General features: G+C 51.6%; 2 protein-coding genes across 7 annotated transcripts in view; one reads left to right on the top strand and one right to left on the bottom strand.

The window, feature by feature from the left end:
* The window catches only part of CLSTN1 (calsyntenin 1), a 66947-nt gene extending 44297 nt beyond the window's left edge, over positions 1 to 22650 (top strand). Inside the window, exons 3-19 of one of the 3 annotated variants that reach the window (XM_084786711.1) lie at positions 1494 to 1523; positions 2624 to 2819; positions 4160 to 4368; positions 5971 to 6120; positions 6245 to 6430; positions 8672 to 8920; positions 9227 to 9348; positions 12557 to 12719; positions 15461 to 15517; positions 17016 to 17173; positions 17531 to 17679; positions 17924 to 18150; positions 18786 to 18956; positions 19272 to 19417; positions 20168 to 20303; positions 20637 to 20821; positions 21139 to 22650. In XM_084786711.1, the coding sequence (XP_084642837.1) occupies positions 1494 to 1523; positions 2624 to 2819; positions 4160 to 4368; positions 5971 to 6120; positions 6245 to 6430; positions 8672 to 8920; positions 9227 to 9348; positions 12557 to 12719; positions 15461 to 15517; positions 17016 to 17173; positions 17531 to 17679; positions 17924 to 18150; positions 18786 to 18956; positions 19272 to 19417; positions 20168 to 20303; positions 20637 to 20821; positions 21139 to 21336 (2732 nt within the window). In that variant the 3' untranslated portion in view covers positions 21337 to 22650. The remainder of the gene's footprint in view (positions 1 to 1493; positions 1524 to 2623; positions 2820 to 4159; positions 4369 to 5970; positions 6121 to 6244; positions 6431 to 8671; positions 8921 to 9226; positions 9349 to 12556; positions 12720 to 15460; positions 15518 to 17015; positions 17174 to 17530; positions 17680 to 17923; positions 18151 to 18785; positions 18957 to 19271; positions 19418 to 20167; positions 20304 to 20636; positions 20822 to 21138) is intronic. The other 2 variants (XM_084786713.1, XM_084786712.1) reach the window with 2 other exon arrangements.
* A 326-nt stretch (positions 22651 to 22976) lies between these two features.
* The window catches only part of PIK3CD (phosphatidylinositol-4,5-bisphosphate 3-kinase catalytic subunit delta), a 43941-nt gene continuing 40822 nt past the window's right edge, over positions 22977 to 26095 (bottom strand). For all 4 annotated transcript variants that reach the window (XM_084786710.1, XM_084786708.1, XM_084786709.1 and 1 more), the window contains exons 23-24: positions 25781 to 25913; positions 22977 to 24648 (exon numbers count right to left, since the gene is read on the bottom strand). In XM_084786710.1, coding sequence (XP_084642836.1) covers positions 24511 to 24648; positions 25781 to 25913 — 271 coding nt within the window. In that variant the 3' untranslated portion in view covers positions 22977 to 24510. The remainder of the gene's footprint in view (positions 24649 to 25780; positions 25914 to 26095) is intronic.

Consider the following 26095-nt stretch of genomic DNA (forward strand, 5'->3'; position numbering starts at 1 on the left):
TGTAATTGGACACGCCCCGTTGGGCAGCACTGACCCATGGAATTCTTGTGCTGCAGAAAACATGGATAGAAATGCTTCCTGCCACACTGTTCCCAGGCAGCAAAAGGCCTGAGATGCACCGGGCGTGGTGGCACACGCCTTAAATCCCAGCACTCGGGAGGCAGAGGCAGGCGGATCACTGTGAGTTCGAGGCCAGCCTGGTGTAGGACAGCCAAGGCTACACAGAGAAACCCTGTCTTGAAAAACCATTAAAAAAAAAAAAGGCTTGAGATGCAGTATGCAGAGTAGAAAGTGGTTTTAGTAACTGATTTTTTTTTTTTTTTTTTTTTTGTAAATGTTACGTGCATTTGGTGCTTGGCCTACATGAATATCTGTGTCAGGGAGTCAGATTCACTGGAACTGGAGTTACACACAGTTGTGAGCCGCCAGGTGGGTGCTGGGAATTGAACCTGTGTTCTCTCAAAGAACAGCCAGCGCTCTTAACCAGTAAGCCGTCTCTCCAGTGCCGTAACAGCGCATGTTTAAGTGCTTTCTCTATGCCAAGCAAGGCTTTAAACACTTCACGTTTCAGCTCACTGCCAGGCAGTCCGGAGAATGAGTCAGCCGCAGACTCTCTCTCCCGTGTCAGTGGGGAACCAGGGAGCTTTAGATGGTGAGGTGCTGTGCGATTCAAGGCGCAAACCCCCACATTCCATGTTAACACACTGTTTGAAACCCTAAAGACAAGCAGCATCCACCCCCCACCCCACCCCCGGGACAAATGTATGGTGAAGCCACCCAGAGGAGGGGAATTTGTGTTTTGCTGCAGTCCCAGAAGTGGCATCTTCTCTATGGTGGGCACGGGGTGGGTACTGACTAGTGACATCTAGTCAACACAGCGGCCATCACTGGATGGCGGTGACCCAGCTTCCTTTCCATTAAGAGGCACATCTATCTGTTGCTCTTGTCAGGTACTTTAGACACAGTATATCAGTGGGGACAAAGGCTTAAAACCCTCCAGATTTTGTTTCAGTAAATCTAATGAATTGAATAATCCTAGAGCCTTACTTAGAGAACTTGGCTTAAAAATAAAAATATATTTCAGACGTGATGGCATATACCTTTAATTCCTGTCCTCAAGAGGCAGAAGCCAGCCTGGTCTACAGTGTGAGTTCCAGGCCAAAACCAAATAAGTGTGTTTACTTATTAATTGCCATCAAAGGAAAAGTCCTAAGGACTGGTGGGGGTGTTGGGAAATCTTAACAGCATTGTCTCAGCGTTTCTGTCTCAGAGTGAGTTCAATTGCAGAGTTACACAGTAGCTGTGGTAAGTGGGATTCAAAGTGGCGATTGGCCAGGACCATGTAGCAGGTTCTAGCAGCTGTCGACTGAGTTTGTGCTAATGGTGTGTCAAGCTTTTCTAAAGTAATATGTCGCATCTTTGACTATTTCCTTGTTGTTCCGTCTTCGCTCTTTCCTGAATTACTGACATGGGTTTATCTTTTCTCCCTTTAGAGAGTTTTGAGGTGACAGTCACCAAAGAAGGTGATGAAGGGTTCTTTGTCTCCCTCTTATGAATATTAACCCACTAACTTGTTTATAAAATTGGGAATCAGCCATTAAACAGAAGCAACTGCCATGCCGTTTCCCCCTATTTATTCTCCTAGTTTGTTTTGTTTTGTTTTGTTGTTTTAAGTGTATTTAATGGAAATTGTTTGTAACCAGACCCTTGGTTAGAAATATCTAGAACTCAGACATCCATTTGAACTACCGCGCTCAGGGCCACACGTTAGTTTCCCTGAGCTTGCTTGGCACTATTTTCCTATCACTTGGACGTGTGGAAGAGTGGAGTTTTACTTTTATGGGAAATAAATTTTGTAGCTTCACATGTGCATCAGAACATTAAACCTGTCCCTCCCACGGGCAAGCATGGATCCTCGGGTCTTTCTAACTAGGACAGTTTTGCTGTAGTCAAATTCCCAGGCTGGCGTCCCTCTTAGGTTTGGTAGGGTGGAGCCCAGACCGGTCCTCCAGTGGACAGACGGTGTGGATGACGTCAGCCGTTGAAATGGATGCCTGAAAACTTGCTATTTCTACCACTCTTACGTAGCAGTTTGTTTTGATTCCCTAATTTTAGCCAGGCTCATTGCACAGGAAGACTTGATTCTTTTTTTTTTTTTCCCTTCCCCTTGACAGAATTTCTGTAATTATGATGCTGATCCCACAATCCACACCTCCTCTTCTCTCAACGCTTAACTGTGCATTTTATCCTCTCTCTGACTCGAACCCAAAGAGCTGCCCAGCGCTCGGGCCGCCGGGACAGCCTGGCGCTGGCTGTTGCTCATGAGACGCCTTTTACCCTCGGGCCGCCCTAAGTGCTCCTGTGGAATGCCTGCCTATGTTTTCTCTCTCTTGTATCCCTGCATGACTGGATGCAAAGTAAACCAGTTGCTTGGAAAGCCAGACCGCTTCTAATAAAGCCCCAGAACTCACCCGTGTCAAAGCACAGTGCCCCCCGCTTTGTCCACAGACCCTCCACACCCCTGGCTGCTAAATTGTTGTCGCCCATTTTCCTTGGGGGTGGAGGGCAACGCACGGAAGGTCCACGTGGCAGAGGCACTAACCTGTTCTGCTTCACTTCCCAGGTGAGATTTGTGGCTTTAAAATTCACGGGCAGAATGTCCCCTTTGACGCTGTGGTCGTGGATAAGTCCACGGGCGAGGGAGTAATCCGCTCCACGGGGAAGCTGGACTGCGAGCTACAGAAAGACTACACGTTCACCGTGCAGGCCTACGACTGCGGGAAGGGACCGGACGGCGCTGGGGTGAAGAAATCGCACAAGTAAGTGGGCTGGAGAGCACAGAGAGCGCCTGCCCGGGAGATGAGCGTCTACAGGGAGTGACAGTCCGGATCTGGGCCCCCAGGCTCCCCCAGTTTTGAAGAAGAGGCAGAAGCGTTGTTCTGCAGGGTCACAGGTGGGCTGTAAAGGCCTTCGAGGGCGAGACCCCAGCCTGTGTGTTCTCTTTCCCGTCCTGCTGCTTCTAGGACGCGCCTGATGGAAACGGGTTTTGAAAAAAAGGAAAGAATGGTTTTATCCCCCAGTAAAGATCCTAAAGCCCCACTGGGAGCATTGGGGCAGGGACAGACAGACAGACAGACCAGACCAGACCAGACCAGACCAGACAGTGTGTGTGTGTGTGTGTGTGTGTGTCTGTCTGTCTGTCTGTCTGTCTGTCTTGTCTGTGATGCAGCTGAGCCTTGTGCACGTTAGATAAGCACTTCACTATGGCTCTCTGCTCCCAGAAGATTATACTTTGACCAAAAAGCCTAAGCAGTAGGTAGTCCTTCTTGAAGCCGGTATGTGTCACTATTTGGAGGCTGGTTTGGCAGTACCCCAGTTACGGACCTGGGGAGTGGCAGCTCGGGGTGACCCTCTGTGGTGACCTCCTCCTGTCCTTCAGAGTAGGACATGTGTGTGTGGGGGGATATGGGGAACATGCGTGTGCATGTGTGTGGATGTCCTAGGGTGTACCCCGCAGTTGCTCCCCACTGTGTGTGGAGGCAGGGTCTCTCCAGCTTACCACGTCAGCTAGTCTGGCTAGCAGCTTGCCCTGCGACCCTGTTTCCGCCTTTGAGCTCCAGGGTCACAGGTGAGCCGCCACAAGGGCCTCACGTTCTGCGGGCGCAGGGGCTCGGAGCCCCTGCCTTCACATTTGCGTGACAAGTGCTTCATCCACTCAGCCACCTGTCTACCTCGGAGTCCGTTATAGCTCACTTACTGAAGCTGTTTTGTGTAATGAATCCTTTGCTCTGTTTCTCACCCTTCATCCTTTGCCTCTATGTTTTTTTTTTTTGTAATAACATATCTTAACTTTGTGATCAGAGAGTCAGCACCACTTTGAGGGGGGAGAAAGAAATCCCATCACAGGTTACATCACTGATTTTCTAAGTCAACTGCCTTAATTTTAGGGCGTGGAAAAATCAGCCCAAGACCCAAGTCCCGTGTCTCCATGCCAAACTAAAGGAACGTAATTTGGTTTATATTTTGGCTTCATTGTAGGAAGCTCATGAAACAGTATCAGGAAAAGGAAATTTAGAAATAAGCAGAATTGTTGCTTTTTTGGTTTAAAAAAAAAAAGGCAGAACAAACCTCCCACGATAGCTTTTTCCTTCTTGTCTAGAGCGACCGTGCACATCCAGGTAAACGACGTGAACGAGTACGCGCCCGTGTTCAAGGAGAAGTCGTACAAGGCGGCCGTGGTAGAGGGGAAACAGCACGGCAGCATCCTCCGGGTGGAGGCCGTGGACGCAGACTGCTCCCCTCAGTTCAGCCAGATCTGCAGCTACGAGATTCTCACCCCAGACGTGCCGTTCACTGTGGACAAAGACGGTAAGAGCAGAGGAGCCTGGTGCGGCCCCTTCCAAGGAGGCCAGCTGCTAACCTGGCCTTCCCAGTGCTGGCAGGGCATTGGTGAGCCTGTAGGCTTCCCTGAGTCTGCCTACTGTGTGTCGCTCGTGTCTATCTGACATGACACTGCGGCAGGACAGCGGCTCTGAAGTCGGCCTTTGGGGGCTTCGCTTTCTCCTTTCCTACCCAGGTCAAGTATGGGTCTCATTGATGTGACTCTTGTCACTTCCACCTACATGCAGTGAGTGTCTTGTCCTCTTAGTTACACGTGTTTTTTTGTTCTCCATTTGATAAGAACCTTTTATACGCACTCACACACTTAGAGATGCTAAGGATTTAGTCTACAGCTTCGTGCCTACTAGGCAAATGTTTTCCCACTGGGCTACGCCTCCAGCCCCTTTGCCTCATCTTAAAGGTGAGAGTTCATTCATTCATTCTTTTAAAGAATAATAATAACAACAACAACAATAGTTGTTGTTGTTGTTAATTTTAGTTTTTATTTTTTCAAGATAGGAGTTTCTCTCTTTTAGTCCTGGCTGTGCTGTCCTGGACTTGCTTTGTAGACCAGGCTGCCCTCAAACTCACAGAGATCCACCAGCCTCTGCCTCTCAAGTGCTGGGATCAAAGGTGTAACACCACCACTACCGCAGCCACCACCCAGCTAAAGTTGTTTGTTTGTTTGTTTGTTTGTTTGTTTTTTGTTTTTCTGAGCCAGGGTCTCTCTGTGTAACAGCTCTAGCTGTCCTGGAACTCTTTCTGAAGACCAGGCTGGCCTCAAACTCACAGAAATCCACCTGCCTCTGCCTCCCAAGTGCTGGGATTAAAGGTGTATGTGTGCCACTACCACCTGGCTAAAGAATTATTTTTAATTACATGTTTTTCTTTGTGGGTATGTGGTGCTTACAGGGGCACCCTGTTGGATCCCCGGGAGCTGGAGTTTCAGGCAGTCCTGAAATCACAGCACCTCTCCGTCCTGCCAGAGCTGGGACACCACGAGTCCATGCTCAAGTGTTCAAGGATGGTTCAAAGCCACAGTCAGTCTTCCACTGGTCTTGTACTCTTTCTACACTGGCCCTACTTTTGTTTTTTTTTTTTAACATCTCTCTCTCTCTCTCTCTCTCTCTCTCTCTCTCTCTCTCTCTCTCTCACACACACACACACACACACACACACACACCCCATCTTATGTAGCTCTGGCTGTCCTGGAACTCATTATGTAGGCCAGGCTGTCCTGGAACTCATTATGTAGGCCAGGCTAGCCTGGAGCTCATTATGTAGGCCAGGCTGTCCTGGAACTCATTATGTAGGCCAGGCTAGCCTGGAACTCATTAGGTAGGCCAGGCTAGCCTGGAAATCATTATGTAGGCGAGGCTGTCCTGGAACTCATTAGGTAGGCCAGGCTAGCCTGGAACTCATTATGTAGGCGAGGCTGTCCTGGAACTCATTATGTAGGCCAGGCTAGCCTGGAACTCACAGAGGTCCGGAATTAAGGGCATATACCATTGCACCCTGAAAGCACCTTGATTTGCTGTCAGCCCCACACAGCACAAGATGCTTCTCACTGTTGCTTCCCTACTCTGCCAGGTTATATTAAAAACACAGAGAAGCTGATCTACGGCAAAGAGCATCAGTATAAGCTCACGGTCACGGCCTACGACTGTGGGAAGAAGAGGGCCACAGAGGACGTGCTGGTGAAGATCAGCGTCAAGCCAACCTGCACCCCTGGGTGGCAAGGTGAGCCGTGCTCTCCCCAGCTCCCGCATCCATTCTGAAACGTACACACCGTAAAAACAAAGTGTGAGCTTGCTCTTTTTCTTTTTCTTTTCTTTTTTTTTCACCCACCCATGGCCCTACACAGGCTGGAACAACAGGATTGAATATGAGCCCGGCACGGGGGCACTGGCTGTCTTCCCAAGCATCCACTTGGAGACCTGTGATGAGCCTGTCGCCTCAGTGCAGGCCACAGTGGAGCTGGAGACCCGCCACATAGGGAAAGGCTGCGACCGAGACACCTACTCGGAGAAGTCCCTTCACCGGCTCTGTGGTAAGGAGGTCTAGTGGTGTCCGGAGCCCTCAGCGCTCAGGGAAGGCAGCTTCCTTAGGACATAACCCCTGGGTCTTGGTTCTGATGTTGCTTTTGCTGCCTTGCCGGCTGGTTTTCACTCAGCATAGGCATCTACAAGCCCTGCCGAATCAATTTTGGGGTGCTATTTGTGTCTGCGTTTGAAGATCTCATGAAGATGCCATGATTTGAAGAAAGTAACATAAATTGAGAATCATCCAAGTGTGGATTTCGTAAGAACAAAGGACCAGGCTTGGAGTGTGCTCTGTAACCCAGCTACTCAGAAGGCTGGGATGAGATCGTTTGAGCCCAGGAGTTCTGGTTCTACGTGGGCCACCCAGGGCGTGCTGTTCAAACGGCACCTGCTTTTCCTAATGCGTGAGGTTCTGAGTTCAGTCCCCACCACCAGGAAGACAAAAAGTTTACTCTGAAAACACGTACTGACAGTTGTAAAATCTTCTCTCTGCTCTTTTTTTTTTTTAATTAGATTTATTTGTTTTACATGTGTGTGGCGCATGTGTGCCGTGGTGTTCGTGTGGCAGTCAGAGGGCACGTTGTGGTAGAGCTTTCTCCTTCCCGTCGTGCGGGGACTGGGGATTGAGCCAGGTTGTCAGTTTTGGTGGCAGTGTCTTTACGTGCTGAGCCACCTCGCTGCCTCCTTTACCCGGTTCTTGGGCACAGTAATTCCAGTTCTAGAAGTTTCTCCTAAGATCAGAAAGGTGTGTAGCTGGAAGGAATTTGGGACAGCCAGTGTCCACCAGAGAGAGGACTGAGTAAGTTACGTTGTGTTTCTGTGCAGTGAAATGCTGCGCAGCCACTTTAAGTTATATATGGCATAAGGCGAATATTTGTATGTGCTGTAGACACTGCAGGACTCCAGTGTGGGCTGGAGGTGGCTCAGTGGTTAAGAACACTGGCTGCTGTTGCGGAGGATCCGGGTTCTGTTCCCGGCACCCACAGAGCAGCTCATAGCTCTCTATAATGCCAGTTCCAGGGGGTCTGATGCCCTCTCCTGACCTCCTAGGGCATGAAGCATGCAAGTGGTGCACAGACACACATGCAGAGGAAAAAAGTGCATATGAAATCAAAATAAACAACCTGCTTTGTGGGTTAGAGAGCCCGCTTAGTGGGTAAAGCTCTCGCTGTGCAAACGTGAGGGCCAGAGTTCAGATCCCCAGAACCCACTAAACGCCAAGTGGGCATGGTGGGGGCAAGCTGGGTATTGAGACTAATCCTGTTGTTGTTCTGGGTGTGATTGAGAGACCCGACCTCATTGAATAAGGTAGAAGAGTAATTGAGGATGGTTCCTCCATGTGTGTGTACACCCGTACACACATGCCGCGTACATGCAAACACGCATGTGCACACATGTATACACCACTAACAAGAAATGAAGAAAAAAATGTTATACATGCATTAAAAAGTAGAAGTGTGTATACACAAAAGTGGTGTGTATTTGGGTGGGAACATAGTAATTTTTTTGTTGTCTGTTTGTTTATTTTGAGACAGGGTGTCACTACATAGCTCTGGTTAGCCTGGATCTCAGTATGTAGAAGAGGCTAACTTTGAACTCACAAAGATCGGCCTGCCTTGGTTTCTGCCTCCCAAGTGCTGGGGCTGAAGGCTTATGTACCATTCCCGGCTTACGTCTTATCTTCTTCATTCCTCTCCTTTTTTTTTTTAAAATAAAGATTTATCTTTATTTGTTATTTATACAGTATTCTGCCCATATGTGTGGTTGCGAGCCAGAAGAGGGCACCAGATCTCATCATAGATGGTTGTGAGCCACCATGTGGCTGCTGGGAATTGAACTCAGGCCTCCTGGAGCAGCAGTCAGTGCTCTTAACCGCTGAGCCATCTCTTCAGCCCCCTTCATTCCTTTCCACAGTGCGGCATGCATGTGTGTGTGGGGGGGGGGGGGGGAGAGGGAGAGGGAGAAAGAGAGAGAGAGAGATGTTGTTGTTAATTTTCTCACTTGTAGCCCAGGCAGCTTTGAACTTGGCAATCCTCTTGCCTCTGCCTCCCAAGTGCTGGTTGCTGATGTGTGTACTATTACATTTTTGTTAAGGGGAAAAAAAAAAAAGCCTCATTTTACAGGAAAAGCAAAATCAAACCAGTAGACTTTCTAACCCTCAACTGAGAGCCATCCTTAGCGTGGCCCTTCCCGTTCCCAAACTTGCTGTTCTCCATGGAGCTGACTGACCCCCCTGTCACTGGTTTCAGGGGCTGCTGCTGGCACCTCGGAGCTACTTCCTTCCCCCAGTAGCTCCTTGAACTGGACTGTTGGCCTCCCCACTGACAACGGCCATGACAGCGACCAGGTCTTTGAGTTCAATGGCACGCAGGCAGTGAGGATCCCGGACGGTGTTGTGTCCCTCGACCCTAAAGAGCCTTTTACAATTTCTGTGTGGATGCGGCACGGGCCTTTTGGCCGGAAGAAGGAGACAATTCTCTGCAGCTCAGACAAAACAGGTTTGTTGTGTCCCTGGCCTGGCTAGTGTTCTTCAGAATCCCCTCACAGAGACTAGTCCCCCCTATTGTTCTGTTTTACGCTAGGGACACTGTCCTCAAGAGAGACAATTTACTGGTTTTGCTCAGTGGATTATCATGAGTTCTCAATAAAACTCTTGTGTGTTTGTTCCTAAACCCTGTTTTGGCCCAGCTGGAAGCTTCATTTGTGCAAATAAAAATCACTTCTTTAAATCCATTAAGGAAACAGACTTAACTATCCTCTCGGGCCTGAAGTTGGCAATTTACCCATCGACACTTTCTTTGCAGATATGAACCGACACCATTACTCGCTCTACGTCCATGGGTGCAGACTCATTTTCCTCCTCCGTCAGGACCCGTCTGAGGAGAAGAAATACAGGCCTGCAGAGTTCCACTGGAAGTTGAACCAGGTCAGTGACTAGATGTCTCTCCCGGTATCATCACTCAGGATGTGACAGCCTGAGGGACATCATGGTTTGTGTATCTGTTGGTCACTTCACTCCTCCCCACTAAAGCCTTCCTTTCCCTGGGTGTGCATTGTGTACCTACAACACTAACATGAGTATTGTGCTCTTCTTGGGCCAGAGAGATGGCTCGGCGGGAAAAGGGACTTGCCACCAGGCCTGACGACCTGAGTCTGGTCTCCAGAGTGAACACACATCACAGAAGGAGAGGACCACCCCCCACAAGTTATCCTCTGATGTGCACACGTGTTGTGGCACATGTGCACACACACATACACATTTTCAACATTAAAAAGGAATATGTGGGGTTTTTTGTTTTTGTTTTTCGAGATAGAGGTTCTCTGTGTATTCTTGGCTGTCCTGGACTCACTTTGTAGACCAGGCTGGCCTCAAACTCATAGCAATCCACCTGCCTCTGCCTCCCGAGTGCTGGGATTAAAGGCATGCGCCACCACCGCCCGGCTAGGAATATGTGTTTTAAAGTGAAAGAACAGTTATGATGGATTGAAATAAAGAGGACTGTTGTAAGAGATGGCATTGAAACCTCATGCTTAACTTACTCCATGTCGTTCAAGGCTGTGCCATAGGGACTCTTGCAAGGAGTGCTGCATTGATTCAGCAGGTCAGAGGTGCCGCGGATGCCCGAACTATTCCAGGAGCTGCAGTCTTGGTATCTTTCAGATGCCACGCAATCTGCTAGCTCGAGGCAGTTTATGGCTCCCGCAGAGACCACACAGCATTCCTCCTGGTGATGTCATGGCTTTGGGAGGCTGATGTGCCAGGGCTTGCTCTAACCGAGATTATGACAAGGAGGGAATCTCTGGCCTTAATTGAGCCTTACTTGGTTCGTGGAGTTCGGGAGCCAAGGCTGACAAGTTAGAGAGCCTACGTTTGCTAAAACATAACACTATCTGATAGTTGCTGGGTCCGCAAAAGGCCAAGGTATAAATGAGAGGGGGGAAAGAAAAGTATGTTGTGAAAAAAACTACTTTTTAACGTAGGTGAACACTGCAGGCATGATCCTGCTCTGATGACATGTTGAGGGTCTTTTTTCTTTTTTAAATTTTATTTATTTATTATTATGTATATAGTGTTCTGTCTTCGTGTACACCTGCAGGCCAGAAGAGGGCATCAGATCACATTATAGATGGTTGTGAGCCACCATGTAGGTGATGGGAGTTGAACTCAGGACCTCTGGAAGAGCAGTCAGTGCTCTTAACCACTGAGCCGCCACTCCAGCCCCATGTTGAAGATCTTATGGTTACATATTTGCTAGAACTTTAGCTGTGTAAGGAAGAAGACAGGGGCATAAAGGACACTCCTGGGTGCTTTCACCCAGCTGCTACAGTGGCCAATCCTTGTCAGTTTTGTCTCATTTTGTTGTTGTTGTTGTTGTTTTTGTTTTTCGAGACAGGGTTTCTCTATGTAGCCTTGGCTGTCATAGACTCACTTTGTAGACCAGGCTGGCCTCAAACTCACAGTGATCCACCTGTCTCTGCCTCCTGAGTGCTGGGATTAAAGGAATATGTGTTTTAAAGTGAAAGGACAGGGCTGGAGAGATGGCTCAGCGGTTAAGAGCACTGGCTGGTTTATACCTATTCTTTGTTAAAGGTGTGTATTACCCACCCCCAAATTACTCAATAATTCCCAAGAAATCCAAACATCCTGTTTCATTCAGTGTAGACATTTGTGTTTCACTGTCTCTGCGTTGTCATGGAGTCCCGATACAGTCCTCATGCCTTTAGTTAACAGGGGTTCAGGGGTGACTTAGTGACCATACATGCCCAGCATATCTGAGACCCTGCGTCCAGTAACCAACACGCTCATTCACCCCAAAAGGGAGAAACCAAAGGAAAGATAAAATTAATTCTTCATATAATCAGTATCCAGTGAGTGTCCAGATTTTAATTTGTTTTATAGCGTTTTTTTATTTGGGCCAGAGACTCTCTACAGCTTCTCTGTGTTGGGTTCCATAAGGAGCCGGATGTTAGAGGTTGATATATTCGCAGTGGCCATTCGCTACTGCAAAGGGATTCAGTTTAATTTGCAGGCCGAGCTACATGGTCTTTTTAATTGTTTATTCGGTCCTTACTTTTTGAGGCAGGGTCTCTGTATCCCTGTTTATGCAGAGCTGGCTGAACTTGCTGTGTAGACCAGGCTAGCCCCAAACTCACAGAGATTCTTCTCATTGCTTTTTCCTTTTCCCTCTTCATTCTCCTCCCTTCCCCTCCCCTCTCCTCTCCCCCTCTCCCCCCTCTTCCCTCTCACCTCTCCCCTCTCCCCTCTGTTTCCTTCCCGACAGGGACTCATAGAGCCCAGGTTGGCCTCAAACTCACTGTGAGGCCAAGGGAGACCTTGCATTTCTGGTCTTCCTACCTCTACTTCCCAACTGAGGGGACGACAGTCAGGCACCTTGGTGTGGTCCTTTGTGGTCCTGGAGGTTTGATCCCACGGCCTTATTTGAGGGTGCCTTACCAGCCGGACCCCACCCTCAGCCTGTGTGCTCCTGCTTGGATGAGCACTTCAACAGAGAGCATGTACATGCCCTGTCATGGCAGAAGCAGACAGCTTGTCGAATCCCAGTCTAGTTCCAGGATGGTCAGGGCTACATTGGGGAGCCCTGCCTCAAAAGAGGGTGCGGATAGCTGGTTGACAGTCTAGCCCAGGTGCTAGGAGATAAATGCCCACCCTGCTGCTACAGAAACTTCTGGATGCCGTGCTAATGGTAGAGAATTGCGCAGCCCCATCCATGTCATGCAATCCTGGCCTGTGGTGACAATACTGTTCCAAAATGCCCTAGAGACAATGAAACTGTCCTACCCCTTTCCAGAGGGATGTGTTTGCAAAATACTTTCTTGTTAGATTTTTTTTTTTTTTTTTTTTAGACAGGGTTTCTCTGTGTAGCCTTTGCTGTGTCCTGGACTCACTCTGTAGACCAGGCTGGCCTCGAACTCACAGCGATCCGCCTGCCTCTGCCTCCCGAGTGCTGGGATTAAAGGCGTGCGCCATCCCCGCCCGGCTTTGTTAGATTTTTAAAAAACCTCTTTCTTTTTAGGAAGTCATTCCTTACGCAGCACTCGTTCTCCACGCCCCGCTGTTGCCTGGGGTTGTGTCTTTGGTGACATGTCACGCTTCCTTTGCCTTGGTTGGCTAGGTCTGTGATGAGGACTGGCACCACTTTGTCCTCAACGTGGAATTCCCAAGTGTGACTCTGTATGTGGACGGCGTCTCTCACGAGCCCTTCTCTGTGACAGAGGACTACCCGCTTCATCCCGCCAAAATAGAGACTCAGCTTGTGGTCGGAGCCTGCTGGCAAGGTAACAGTCGCCCGCCCCCCAGCCGTGGGAATTAAACAGCGGCTCCCTAACTGTGTCATCACTGCGTAAGGGATGAGGCTCTTAGAAGCGCATCATCTTTACCCGTGTGTCCTTTACCTGTGTGTGGCCTTTTAGAGGCCACTACTCCTGTCATCGATGGTTGTTTAGTAAAGGTGTGTGTGTGGACAACAGCCTGCCGTCACCTCTCCTGAACCTGAGGACAGCGGCACGCAGCGGGAATGCGTGATTAGGAAACTAGCATATCAATCAATCTGTTTAGAACTGATGTCTGCGAAGCCAGAGGCAAGAGTGAACCATAGACAGGGAAATGCAAAGGACACAGAGGTGTCAGGCGGCCTGCAGGTCTCTTCCGTAGCCCTTAGCCCTTGACGGCTTGCTAGGCACCTGGTGAGGGCGGGGACGTTTGGAGAGGACTCCGGGAAGGTATGGTCGCTGTGGCCTGAGCTAAACCCCGGCTCACGTGTGTTTGCTGGGCAGCTGCCCGGCTTCCTCTCGTTCATTCTCTCAGCCCTCGTACTCCTCTTGTATAGCCGAGGAAACTGAGGCTGAGGGAAGGAGCAAGCCCAAGATTATCCAGGTGACTAACACAGAGCTGGGATTTGAACCTACAAAGCCAGGGCACATACACAGAACCCGTGCTGTGACTCACCAGACCAGGTCTGACCATTCCCTGAGATGTGGAGCCTTCCTGGCGTGGTGAAACCTGTGAGCCCCTAAAACAGTACGCTGGCTATTGGGGGGATCTTGGGTAGATGATTAAGTTGAGAAAGATTGCCTCAGAATTTGTGTAGTGATGCCCATGGTGCCCGTTAACAGCTGAGGAAAAACAGCCCCGTTAAGGGCCAGAAAAAAGCATGATGTGAAAGTGGGGAAGGGCTTTGGGACAGTGTGCGGGTCCTGCCCTGCTGTGCGGTGGTGATACAAAAACACCCATGATTCTGTTGGCGACAGGGCCGCAGTTACCACCCATACGGCTGTGGTTTATGGCCTGTGCTTACAGCCAAAGGAAATAAGTTAGTGGAAATAAACATAGCCGTTCTCGTCCAAGTCCACAGAGCCACCCGAGTCCTGCCTTGGAGTGACACGCTCCCTCCCTTGGCCCATGTACCCGGCCGCCTCTTATGGCACAGCGCTGTCACTGTGTGTGAGGTGACAAGACTTTAGGTACTTTGCCCCCCCCCCTCGTAGTGCCTTTATTTTAGTTAGAAGAGGATGAACAAATCTAACTCCCAAGACAGATTTATTTTTAGAAGAATTTGAATATCTTTGTTTTTCTCTAAATTCTTTCTGATACAAAGGAATAAAATAGCACATTAGGGTGAACCTCTTCAGCAGGTCCCCAGGTTTGCTGTCGGTTTGTACACTGCCTGCGAGAAAATGGGATGTGAAGCCAGACTGAGCTGCAAGGCAGGCAAACAGACAGACAGACAGCTTTCAGCTAATGCCCAGTGACTAGGGTTTAAATTCAAATGTGCTATAAGAAAAAATAAAACAAAACCCAAAAAACCCCACAAGCATAAGCCTGAATGAACCTCTGTTCTGGTTTCATTGTTTTGGCTGAGCGGGCCAGCCTACACTGTCCTGCATCCTTTGGTGTCACTGCCATCAGCTAGCAAATGCTTTCCATCTTTTTTCTTTTGCCCTCAGCTGCCTCAGCTCTTTTAACCTGACAGCAAGTTCCACACCAAGCCAACACAAATGCTTTTTATTGTAGTTTAAAACATTTCTGTTACGGTGTTTTTGCCCGTATATGCTGTCTGTGCACCACATGTGTGCCTGGTGCCTGTGGAAGCCAGAAAAGGTCGGATCTCCTGGAACCAGAGTTACAGATAGTTGTGAGCCACCACGTGGGTGCCGGGGATTGAACCCAGATCCTTAGGAAGAACAGCCCATGCTCTTACCCGTCTCTCCAGCCGCTCCCAGCTCACGTTGTTTAAAATTCAGTTGATGTGGAGGAAGCTGACCTCCGCCTTTCAGTGAATATAGAACCCCTCTCCCTGCTACTTCACGCTGGGGAGGGTGCGCCATTGGCGGCGGCAGCACCTCTACCTGTATTAGAGCACGGAGGGTGGACATGGGGGTGCAGCCAGCTCCCCAGGTCTGGCCTCACCCCAGGACATCTCCACACTTACTGCATGGAGGTGGCGGTACCTAAGCACACTATAGTGGCCAGTGTTGCCAAGCAGTTGCTTATCTGGGTGGGATCCGTAGCCAGTCAGCCTCTCTCTCTTAACATCTTCTTTTCTCTGTGATTTAAAATCCAGAAAGCAGCACAGACTCGCCCCTGGTACGGGCCCTCCTGGTTTGTCTGCGTTCTGCTTCCGGTCTGGAGGGAAGATGAAGTTGGCCCAGGAGCTGATTGCTTATTCACATCGGCTCCAGTGCCACTCCCGGCCAGACCTCCTGGGAACGTGGGCTAGACAGATAATGAATTCATTCTGTGTGCCTGCTTTTCTTTGTCTGACTTTGAACTGGTTCTTTCTGGCAAGGAGAATAGGCGATGGTCGTATAAAAGGAAAACCCCAAGCGAAGCATTGGAGGGGTCACTTCCGGGCAAAAGTCACAAAGTGTAAGCTTGCATCCGGGTGTAACATATCCCACACGCCAAGAGGGGACTTTTGTTCTCTGCGGCTCATGTTCGGCTGCTCCAGTGCTTGTCTCGCGAGGTCCAGTGTGAAGGCCCTAACCTCTCGGTCCTTTCTGCTGTCTTGCCTTTCCAGAGTATTCAGGAATCGAAAGTGGCAATGAGACCGAGCCTGTGACTGTGGCCTCTGCAGGTTGCTGGAGCCCCTGCCCCGCCCCCACCCTCCCCTCGCCTCACTAGAGTGTTTCCTTTAAGGATGAGGCACTGATTCATTCCACATGTCGCATGAGATGAGCAAACCGCGTTTTGATCCTGGAAACCATTTCAGCTGCTTGCCTGCATCGGCTTCCCCATTGCCTGCTGGGACTTCCTCTCCTGCCCCTGCCCACCCTGCAGAAGGGGGACAGATGACACCCCCATGGGCTGCATCTGTGGGTTTTTAGTCATTCCAGCTCCCCAGGCCCACTGCACGAGGCTCCCACTGAAACCCCCCAGGCCGAGGGTCCCCTTCTTGGTGCTCCTGTGGCTGAGCCACAAGACAAGAGTCCTTTCTGTCCTGATGGGTTCTAAACCCTAAGCTGAAATAGCAACCCTTACCAATGGCTTGCCATGCCAGGGCGGCCCTTCATCAGTGTAAAGGCCAGCTGTACCCTGGGGCTCTTCGCTGTGCTCTGTCAAGGTCTATCCTCCTGGGTCTTACTTTCTTCATTGCATCTCCCCTGCCTGTTACCCTCAGAGACAGAACTCAACAAAAGGCCTCCCTGACAGCCAGGATGACAGGGCAAGCAAGGAGCCAGGGGTTCAGATCCCTAGCACCCACATACATGTCAAGCGAGCCTGGCAGCCAACTTGTAATTCTAGGGACTGGACGGCAGAGACAGGGATTCCCTGAGCAAGCCGGGTAGTTTAGACTAGCTGTATGGGCAAGCTCTGGCTTCATCAAGAGGCCTCCCTCAGTGAATAAGGTGGAAAACAGTGGAGGAAGATTTCCAGAGCCAACCTTAGGTCTACCCGCACACATGAGCAAACATGTGAACATACATACACGCATGCATGCATACTGTACATGTATGCATCACACACATACATGCACACGTGTACAAATGTGTAAATGTGTGTGCATATGTGTGTGAGTGCTGCACACATGTGACTGCACACAAACCTCCCTAGAAGGCCTCAAAGGCTTTTTAACGTGGGGACTCTAAGCATCCCAGAGTTCCTGCCATGCTACGATCTAGTCTTTCCCCCACCCCCAACTCCTGGGTCCTCAGAGTGAGGGAAGGCATCCTGCAGTGTGCTCAGCCAAGTAGCTGGTAGTGGTTGAACAGGTGCTGCTAAGGAGGCAGGGACTCTGTGCACCTTGGTGATGGTACAGTGCGCTCTGTGCACTTGCCACCATCATCACGGAGTGGCCAGGAAGGACTCTGGAGGGGCCTCTGGGCATCCAGGCTGTAGGTGAGGGGCCCCCTCTCCCCTCCCCCCCCCATGCTCCTCTCTTCTTCAGGCCATGTGCATGATCATAAACAACTTAATTTTTTCATTGTGCTTCCATGTAGATTGCAAGGCTAACAGGGTTTGGTCTGACTAACTTGCATGTCCATCCATCAGTGCCACAGCTGGTAACAGCCATGAGAGGTAACCGGGAGCCTGTCCAGCCTCAAGCCTGACTTCTGGCTTCCTCCGTTCCTAAGGTGGTGACCTGCACATGACACAGTTTTTCCGAGGTAACCTGGCTGGCCTCACAGTCCGTTCTGGGAAACTGGCAGATAAGAAGGTGATTGACTGTCTCTACACCTGCAAGGAGGGGCTGGACCTGCAGGTCCCTGAGGATGGCAGCAGAGGAGTGCAGGTAGGAGCTCACAGGACCTCACTCCTAGCCCGCTAAGAGTGGGGCTGCAGGGGAAGGCCGAGATGGGGTGAGGACCAAGAATTTCTCTGTGTAGCCTTGGCTAGTCTGGAACTCACTCTGTAGACCAGGCTGGCCTTGAACTCACAGAGGTCCGCCTGCCGCCTCTGCCTCCCTGAGTGCTGGGATTGCATGTGCCACCACGCCTGGCTGGGGTCTTTTACGCCGCGAGAGTCTTGTTCTGGCGACTCAGGCTTCTCGGTGATTCAGTCGCCCTGATCTCTCCGCTTGCCTCGGTGCTTTGGCTCGTCTCAGTTGGGACATGGCTCCCCTCTCCTCTCTCTGGTCTGGTGATTGCAGATCCAAGCCGGCTCCAGCCAGGCGGTGCTGACCCTGGAGGGAGATGACGTCGGAGAGCTGGATAAGGCCATGCAGCGCGTGTCCTACCTGAACTCAAGGCAGTTCCCCACGCCGGGCATCCGCAGGCTCAGAATCACCAGCACGGTCAAGTATGCAGCAGTCCATGCGTTTCCACCCACGTGCCCCCGCGCACAAAGTATGTGCGCCTTTAGCTTTCTAAGCCTCTTGGCCTCCTCCTCCTAAGGAAGGTCAGTCAGCATTCGGTCCTGCAGAGCCCTGAGTCTGACTCCGAGCGGAAGTGCCTTCCTTGAGTGGCCACGCTCTGTCCCCTCTGACAGCTCTGTCCCCGCCTCCAGCCGTCTTTCCCCTCCCCTCTTCCTGATTCTCTGACAGGTGTTTTAATGAGGCGGCTTGCATCGAGATTCCTCCAGTTGAAGGCTACGTGATGGTTTTGCAGCCAGAAGAACCCAAGATCAGCCTGAGCGGGGTCCACCACTTTGCCCGGGCGGCTTCTGAGTTTGAGAGCCCAGAGGGCGTTTCCCTCTTCCCTGAGCTTCGAATCATCAGTACCATCACCAGAGAAGTGGAGCCGGAGGGGGATGGGGCTGAGGACCCCACAGGTAACAGCTGGGCCTGGGCCTGGGCCTGTCTCCTTTGTCCTGTTGGGCCCTTTTTCTGTCAGGTTTTGGTGGGTTTTGGTTTTTTTCTGTGTTTTTGTGTTTTGTTTCTGAGACAGAGTTTCTCTGTGGAGCCCTGGCTATCCTGGACTCTCTTTGTAGACCAGGCTGGCCTCGAACTCACAGCAGTCTACTTGCCTCTGCCTCCCAAGTGCTGGGATTAAAGGCGTGCGCCACCATTGCCCGGCTGGAGGTTTTAATGTTTCAGTATCTGAGTCTGTTTCTGGAACTTGTCAGTAGCTGGTGTCTTTCGTCAGATACCAGGTTTTAAGACGGAGCTTGAGGGCTAGCACACAGGAAGGCAGCGTCCCCACCATTCTTACCCGGCAGTCACTAAGTCCTGTTTATTGACTGAGCTGATCCTGGGCCTGGGACCTGGGCTGCCTTTATGCTTGGCTTTCCATATATACTCCATCACCGACTACACACTCCAGCCCCTGGGTCTCGAAGGTGACTCTTCCCTGCTTCTGCCCGAGTCCTTAGACCCTGACTGAGCTTGGAATATGGCTGAGGGTTGGGGCTGACCGCCATTGCCCACCCATATAGCCTCTGCTGTTTCTGGTTGGCCATTTCTACAGTGCAAGAGTCCCTGGTGTCGGAGGAAATCGTGCATGACCTGGACACCTGCGAGGTCATGGTGGAAGGGGACGAGCTGAACCCAGAGCAGGAGAGCCTGGAGGTGGACATGGCCCGCCTCCAGCAGAAGGGCATCGAAGTGAGCCACTCTGACGTGGGCGTGGTCTTTACAGGTGAGGGGCTGGAGCTGGAGGCGGGGGGTGGGGGGGGGTGCAGAGAAGGGAAGAAGTGGAGTGGCGCATTGGCTTCACACTGGCACCCTTGTGCACAGGGAGCGGGGACACGGGCAGTGCCTTATGCAGGGGGTGCTGGGCACCAAGCAGCACACGCCCCCGGATGGAGAAGTGCTTCTCCTTGCTTTGCTTTCCTTTGTTGACTCAGAAAGCCACGAAGGTATGGCGGTTGGTTCTGCTGACCCAAGTGCCTGCCTTAGCTACTGGGCCCACCTGGGCTTCGGATTTAAGCCCCTCACCTTCAACACCCTACAGGCGTGGACACCATGGCTAGCTATGAGGAGGTTTTGCACCTCCTGCGCTATCGGAATTGGCATACCAGGTCCCTGCTTGACAGGAAGTTCAAGCTCATTTGCTCGGAACTAAATGGTCGCTACCTCAGCAATGAATTCAAGGTGGAGGTGAGTCCCAGGGTGCCCACCCAAAAGGGCCCCGACAGCAAAAGTCACCAAGTGTCCTGACTCTTGGTTCCCAAGGTTTCAGACATTCACGGTGGCAGATACTTAGGGCTCGTGCCAGGGGTGGCTTTGTCCACACTGTAGTGTGCTGCAGGGTAGACGTGCAGTGCTCACACTGCCAGGGTCACTCTGAGGCCACAGCAGCTGGCGGACAATATGGTCTGCTCTGAAGCCTTCAGCAGCCTGTGCTGCAGCCGACACTGTCGACCAGCACCTCTGTGGTCCGGAGACAGGAGCAGTTCAGTTTCCCACCATAACCCAGGTGGCGGGTGGGGGCTGCATTTAGAATGCTCATGTTTTACTTGAGCCCAGGCTGGATGCTGAGAAAAGCAACAAATTTGTGCTGTCTCTCCTAGGGCCACCTTAGAGTGGGGAGGTGGTCTGTGCCGGGCATTTCTCGAGTGAACTGGGGATGGTTTTCCGCTCTGATGTGAATGTGTTCTTTTATAAACTTCACTATAAGTAAATCACTAGCCAGGCGCTATTTCTGGGACGTGTGACCGTGTTATAACACTTGACAGGTTCTCGTTTTTTTATCGTCTTTCTGGTCACTAGGGTAACCCAGTTTGTTCCCAGCCTGGGGCAGGGAGGCCTTGAGCAGCAGCTCAGCTAGCTTTGCCAGCGGCTGACTCTGTTTACCTCTCAGGCACACACGCAGGGGCGTCAGCTTTAGTGGCTCTTTCTCCGCTGCAGGTGAATGTCATCCACACTGCCAACCCTGTGGAACACACCAATCACATGGCTGCCCAGCCGCAGTTCGTCCACCCTGAACATCGGTCCTTTGTTGACCTGTCTGGACACAACCTGGCCAATCCTCACCCATTTGCAGGTAGCACTGTGGGGAAGGAGATACGTCAAAACACTGTGACATCCACGTAGGGTCCGGACGGATACCCACACAAACCTGACAGTAAACATAGCTCACAACCACCACCTGTCAGCTGTCCCCATACTGTCACACAAGCTCACCACGGCCAAGGAGCAGCAAGTGAGCAAGGCTAAGCTTAGTGTTTCCTCTTAGTCTTTGGCGAGGGGGGCGGGGGTCAGGCAGAACACTCTGACACACTTATTTTGACCAAGAGTAGTTGAGGCCAAGGATGGGATGGCTGTCTGGGCAGACAGTGTCACAGAAGCTGTGCCTGGTCTTCAAATCTCTCGGCAGTTGTCCCCAGCACGGCGACAGTTGTGATTGTGGTGTGCGTCAGCTTCCTGGTCTTCATGATCATCCTGGGCGTGTTTCGGATCCGAGCTGCACACCAGAGAACGATGAGGGACCAGGACACCGGGAAGGAGAACGAGATGGATTGGGACGACTCTGCCTTGACCATCACCGTCAACCCCATGGAGGTAGGTGCATCTCCAGCGAGGGAGGAAGCCCAGGTTCGGAGGCCTTGCTGAAGGTCCCGCTGACTGGCACAAGCAGGTGGCTGGTACTCTCTACTTCTTTACCCCAAGATGTTTCTGATGTAACCGGACTGAGCTCCATCCCTCAGCAGCGAGCACCTCCTCCTCCCTAGGGCACAACCTCCCTAGGGTTGCTGATGAGAGCCAGCCTCACCTGCCTGTCACGCTTGACCAGGCGCCTCTCCAGCCTTTCTGTCACTGGAGGCTTGTTTTAGCCTTTGTGGCTTCTAGCTAGACTTGTACCGTCATCTCTTCGCCAGACGTACGAGGACCAACACAGCAGTGAAGAGGAGGAGGAGGAAGAGGAGGAAGAGGAGAGTGAGGATGGGGAGGAGGAGGAGGATATCACCAGTGCCGAGTCGGAGAGCAGCGAGGAGGAGGAAGGCGGCCCTGGGGACGGCCAGAACGCTACCCGGCAGCAGCAGCTGGAATGGGATGACTCGACACTCAGCTACTAAGATACGCGCCTCAACACCTGCCCTCCCGAACTCTGTCCTAGCCACCCCCCCCCCAGCCCACGGGTCCACGATGTACAAAATCATTTCGGCCAGCAGGTCTGCAGACCCCTCTCCCTCCCTTTGCTGAACGTCAGCCTGTGCTTGGTGTGTGGGACCACAGGCTCTGCCTTCCGCCTCCGCCCTCCCTGCCCATCATCACACTTGCAGTTTTTCTAGGAGCTGGCCCCCACCCCAGCGTCAGTCAGGGAGTGGACCCCAGCACCTCAACCCTCCAGAATCTGCAGTCAGTGGACTTGATGACAAAGGGTAACAGTTACTCCCACTCAGTAATCATTTCTCGTCTTCATTTTTAAAAGTTTTTATTTTATTTTTCTCCAGACTAGTGCATGTATAAAGTGGGAGAATGTAGATGACCAACTGACTTTTTAATATTTTGTAAATAAATTGGGATTCTTTGCGTCCTCTGTGCTAGTGTAGTCCAGGACAGGTATGTGAAGTGAAGTCAAAAACACAGGCCAGGAGGAACTCTCCTCCCCTCCCCCCTCCCCCCCAGAAACCCAAGCTGGAGAGGTCCAAGTCGCTGCGGCCCTTGCTGGGGTTTCTGTACAGCCACGTGGCAAGGTGCCATTGGCTTTGAGTGCTGCTTAGGCGACCAGACCCAAGCACCCACTACCACGATGGAGGCTGGGAACAGCCAAGCCGTTGCCAAGGCCCCTGGCCCCTCTCATACACTCCTGTGACTGGCAGCCACTGAGGCTGTGCAGCCTTGTGGTTTCTGCTTAATTATCTTCGTCTCCCTGTTGGTGAAAACATGTAGCTCATGGGAACTGACAGCAAAGGTGCAGGTGGTCGGGCTCCTTGATGTAAAGATAACAGTCCTGAGCGAGTCTGCACTACAGCCCCCAACAGGAGATCCTGAGGCCCAAAGACAGTGCTAGAATGTTCCAAAACCGCCTGTTTTCTCCCCCAGAAGCCCCATGGGATGCCCCATTAGCTGAGAGTCCCGCTGCTTGGCGGTGAGGCAGGAGGAGACAGCAGTGTAAACCCACACAGCACTCAGCTTGTCGTTTTACAATCACACGAGGGCCGGGGAATCTGGCCCTCGCTGCTAGTTTTAAGGATGCTGACGGCTGTGCTGTCTGTGGCCACCCTCCCACGTCCTGTCCCCGTAGCTGCTTTATTAGAAGGAAAGAGGCTCATGAAGAGAGGGACATTGTCATGTGTCAGTAGCTGCGGTGTCCCTTTAAGACATGTGTATATTGACACTAGGTCAGGAAGTGTATGCACTATAATAAAGTTCTGGTTCTAACTCCAGTCTGAGAGTGGAGTCTGCTCTGTCACGGTGGGGTATTTTTTGGCCAGGTAAGTGGGGTTATTTTTGAGACAAGGTCTGCTACATAGCTCCAGCAGGCTGGCCTGGAACTTCCTACGTAGACCAAGCTGGTCTCAAACTTAAAGCAATCCTCCTGCCTCTGTATGCTCAGTGCTGGTTATTGCAGGAGTCCACCCTACCCTTGCCAGGACTTATTTTGGTTTTTATGGTACTGAAGGGCACACCCAGGGCTTCACACATCCCAGGCAAGTATGCTACCACGGCACTGTATCCCCAGACGCCCTCGCTTTGTTTTGAGCCGAGAAGGTAAGAACATAAAAAGGCTTTTATTTCTTTTCACCTGTCTTCACCTGTCATATCAAAGGTTGCACAAACTGAAAGGAAATCCACCTTCCCGGTAAAGAAACATGAAACGACTTAAAAAAAAAAGAAAAGAAAGAAAACACTCTTCCAGCCAGGTACAGAGACCATACACCCAACTCAGAAATGCTGAGTGCGCGCAGAATCTGCAGCCCCACCAGGGAGCAGGGCTAGACTCGCTTCAATAAATAACACGACAGCATACACACACACACAGAGACACGCATTTCCTATTCCAGAGTTGGTGGGCAGACTAAGGGCTCAGCAGGTGCTGTGGAGGTGCTGCTGGGCCCTCAGCTCATCGTGTGGGAGAGCTGACGCCTGGGCTCCTCGAGCCAGCCATGTTCTGGGCCACTGGCGACACAGCGGTGATGGTTGTGCAAGTCTCAGAATGCTACCGAGAGATCCAGCTCCTGAGGTGGCAACTGATACATCCAGACGTGCTCAGGGCAGCACACTGAGCTGTGCCCCTGGATCACTAGGCTTTCCAAAAGTCAGTGTCTGGCTCCGCCACCACAATGGGTTTGGAAACCTAGGCGGAGGCTCAGACCTGCATTTCTAGAGTCTCCCTGCTCGCCGGGACCGCTTTGAATGTAGCCTCTCCTTTGCTTGTACCTCAGAACCTGGCTTCCTAGCTATCTTTCCAGAGGGCGGCTCTTGGGGAGCTCAGGCCTGTCCTTTCTAATGCTGCCTCCATATGTGGCTCACATTGTCCACACAGAGGACTTCATTCTGCCTTGCTTGTCTTTATTCTTGACCACACTGAGCTACGTCTGGCACCAGTCTTGACGCGTTGTGAGGCCTGGCACACACTGTAGCGGAGGCCAGGTCCTCTGCCCAGCCGTAGAGGTTCTGTACATAGTTTGGCTATCGTGTTCTTAGCCGAAAATAAGTGTGTCCATGCCCAAGAGGTCACTTTAGCAGTGCAGAGCAAGTGTGCCTGAGTCTGGAGGGTGCCCTGGCTTCCTCGGGAGCTGCCGGAGGCTTGGGAGGTGGAGGTTGCCAGGTTGGGCCACACAGAGGTGGCGGAGGTGAGCTGAGGACTGGGGTGTCCTGTCTGGGTGGGAGGCACCAGGTGACTGCCAGGCTCGATCCAGGCAGCCTGCTAGGAGCCTGGGAAGGAAGCCCTAAGAACTGTCTTTGCTGGGCCAAGACCCACAGTTTGGAAGACTAGGGGTACAATCCTCAGGTGCTGCTTACAGTGCTGACTTGGGGGTGGGGGGGTGTCACAAGGCCAGCACCCCTCCCCTGCACAAAGATGTACTTCTATTTATGGCTGTTCTGTTCCTTAAACATTTTGAGTCGTAAATAAATAACCAGTGTAAACAAGAGGCAGTTGTGTGGTCCTTCCCCAAGAGGAATAGTTCAGGCTTTGGGGCCCCTTTGATGACCACTGAGCGTGCCTGGTCCCCAGCGCCGACATTTTACCTTGAGGGCTGAGAGCCGGGAGGGACCCGCTATGTGGTAAGCAGGAGGCCCCCTTACTGCCTGTTATCCTTGGACACATTGTGCGCCAGCCAGTTGACTTTGGTTTTCCAGCTCTCCCGTAGAGCTTCGTTGAACTTCACCCGGAAGTGCTTTAGCGCCTCTTCCTCTGTCTTCCCTAGCGCCAGAGAGTCCTGGACAAATAAAATAGCAGGGCTACAGTGAGGGACCCTGCTGCTTCACAATCTGTCTGCAGCCTGACAGGGTGCTAAGTTCTCTCCAAAAGGAAAAGTTCTTTCCCAAGAACTCAGAAGCCTAGGAGTGCCAGGTGGCCTCCAGCGAATGCCCTGGCTAGGTCTGTGTGTCCCACATCACCTCACTGTGAACTGGAAATATGGGAAGGAAGGATTTTATATAGTGTAGAAGAAACCGTAGCTCACACAGATTATGTAGGAGCGTGTGTGTGTGTGTGTGTGTGTGTGTGTGTGTGTAGGCACTTGTGAGAGATGCGTGGATTGACTAAGGAAGGTCACCGCATACCCGCCACCCAGCCTAGGCAAACAACTGCTCTGGCTACTTCCTACCAGACCCCACAGGTAGGACAAGGATGGCCTGAGGAGGCTGTCTGTCATCAGTACCCCCAGAGGGTACCAAATGGGGCCTCTCCAGGATCCAGGCTCCCGGGCAGGCTTGGGGAAGCACAGAGCCCTTGGGTAGGTCCTGACTCAACCCTGGTCATGTTTTTGGTTAACTTGACACAAACTAGAGTCATCTGGGAAGGAGGAGCCTCAGCTGAGGAAACCCCTCCGTCATCAGCGTGCCGGTAGTTAAGCCTGTGGGACATTTCTTTTTTTGGGGTCAATGACTGATGTGGGATGTTCTAGTCCACTCTGGAAGGTACCATTCCTGGGCAACTGGTCCTGGGTTATATAAGAAAGCAGGCTGGGGGCTGGAGAGACGGCTCAGAGGTTAAGAGCACTGACCTCTCTTTCAAAGGTCCTGAGTTCAGTTCCCCAGCAACCTCATGGTGGCTCACAACCATCTATATACTAAGATCTGGTGCCCTCTTCTGGTGTGCAGGTATGCATGCAGAGCATTTGTATGCATAATAAAATAAATCAGAGAGAGAGCGCGGGAGCCATGTGGGGCAAGCTGCAGCCTCTGCTTCAGTTGCCCACCCACGCCTTTTCTTCATGACAGACTACACTGTAAGCTGAAATAATAAACCCTTTGCTGCTTAAGTTGCCTTTGGTGGTTGTCACCACAGGAGAAGGCACCCCACAAGGACACTCACCTTAACAGAAGGCACCCCACAAGGACACTCACCTTGAGATACTGGATATCTTTGGAGCAGCTAAGTTCAGGCAGACCTGCTGCGCGCATCAGGGCAAACAGATGGAGGAAGAGCAGGCCGTGGCGCCGCAGGATGGTGTAGGCTCGTTCACAGTAGCCGCGGAACCTGCAGGTGAGGGAGATGGGATAGCTGAGGTGGGTCCTGGAGTCTCTCCACCACTTCCGCCTCAAGGCCAGGGGACCTGTTTGCACCTTCCCCTGAGCTGTGGCTTTGGTGATTGGTTAATCACAAGCCCTCCTCGCCCTGTCTCCTCCTACAGGAGACACAAACCTCCTTCCCCATGGCCC

This window comes from Acomys minous (assembly GCF_964271855.1).
Source record: "Acomys minous genome assembly, chromosome: 6".
NCBI classification, from domain to species: Eukaryota; Metazoa; Chordata; class Mammalia; order Rodentia; family Muridae; genus Acomys; species Acomys minous.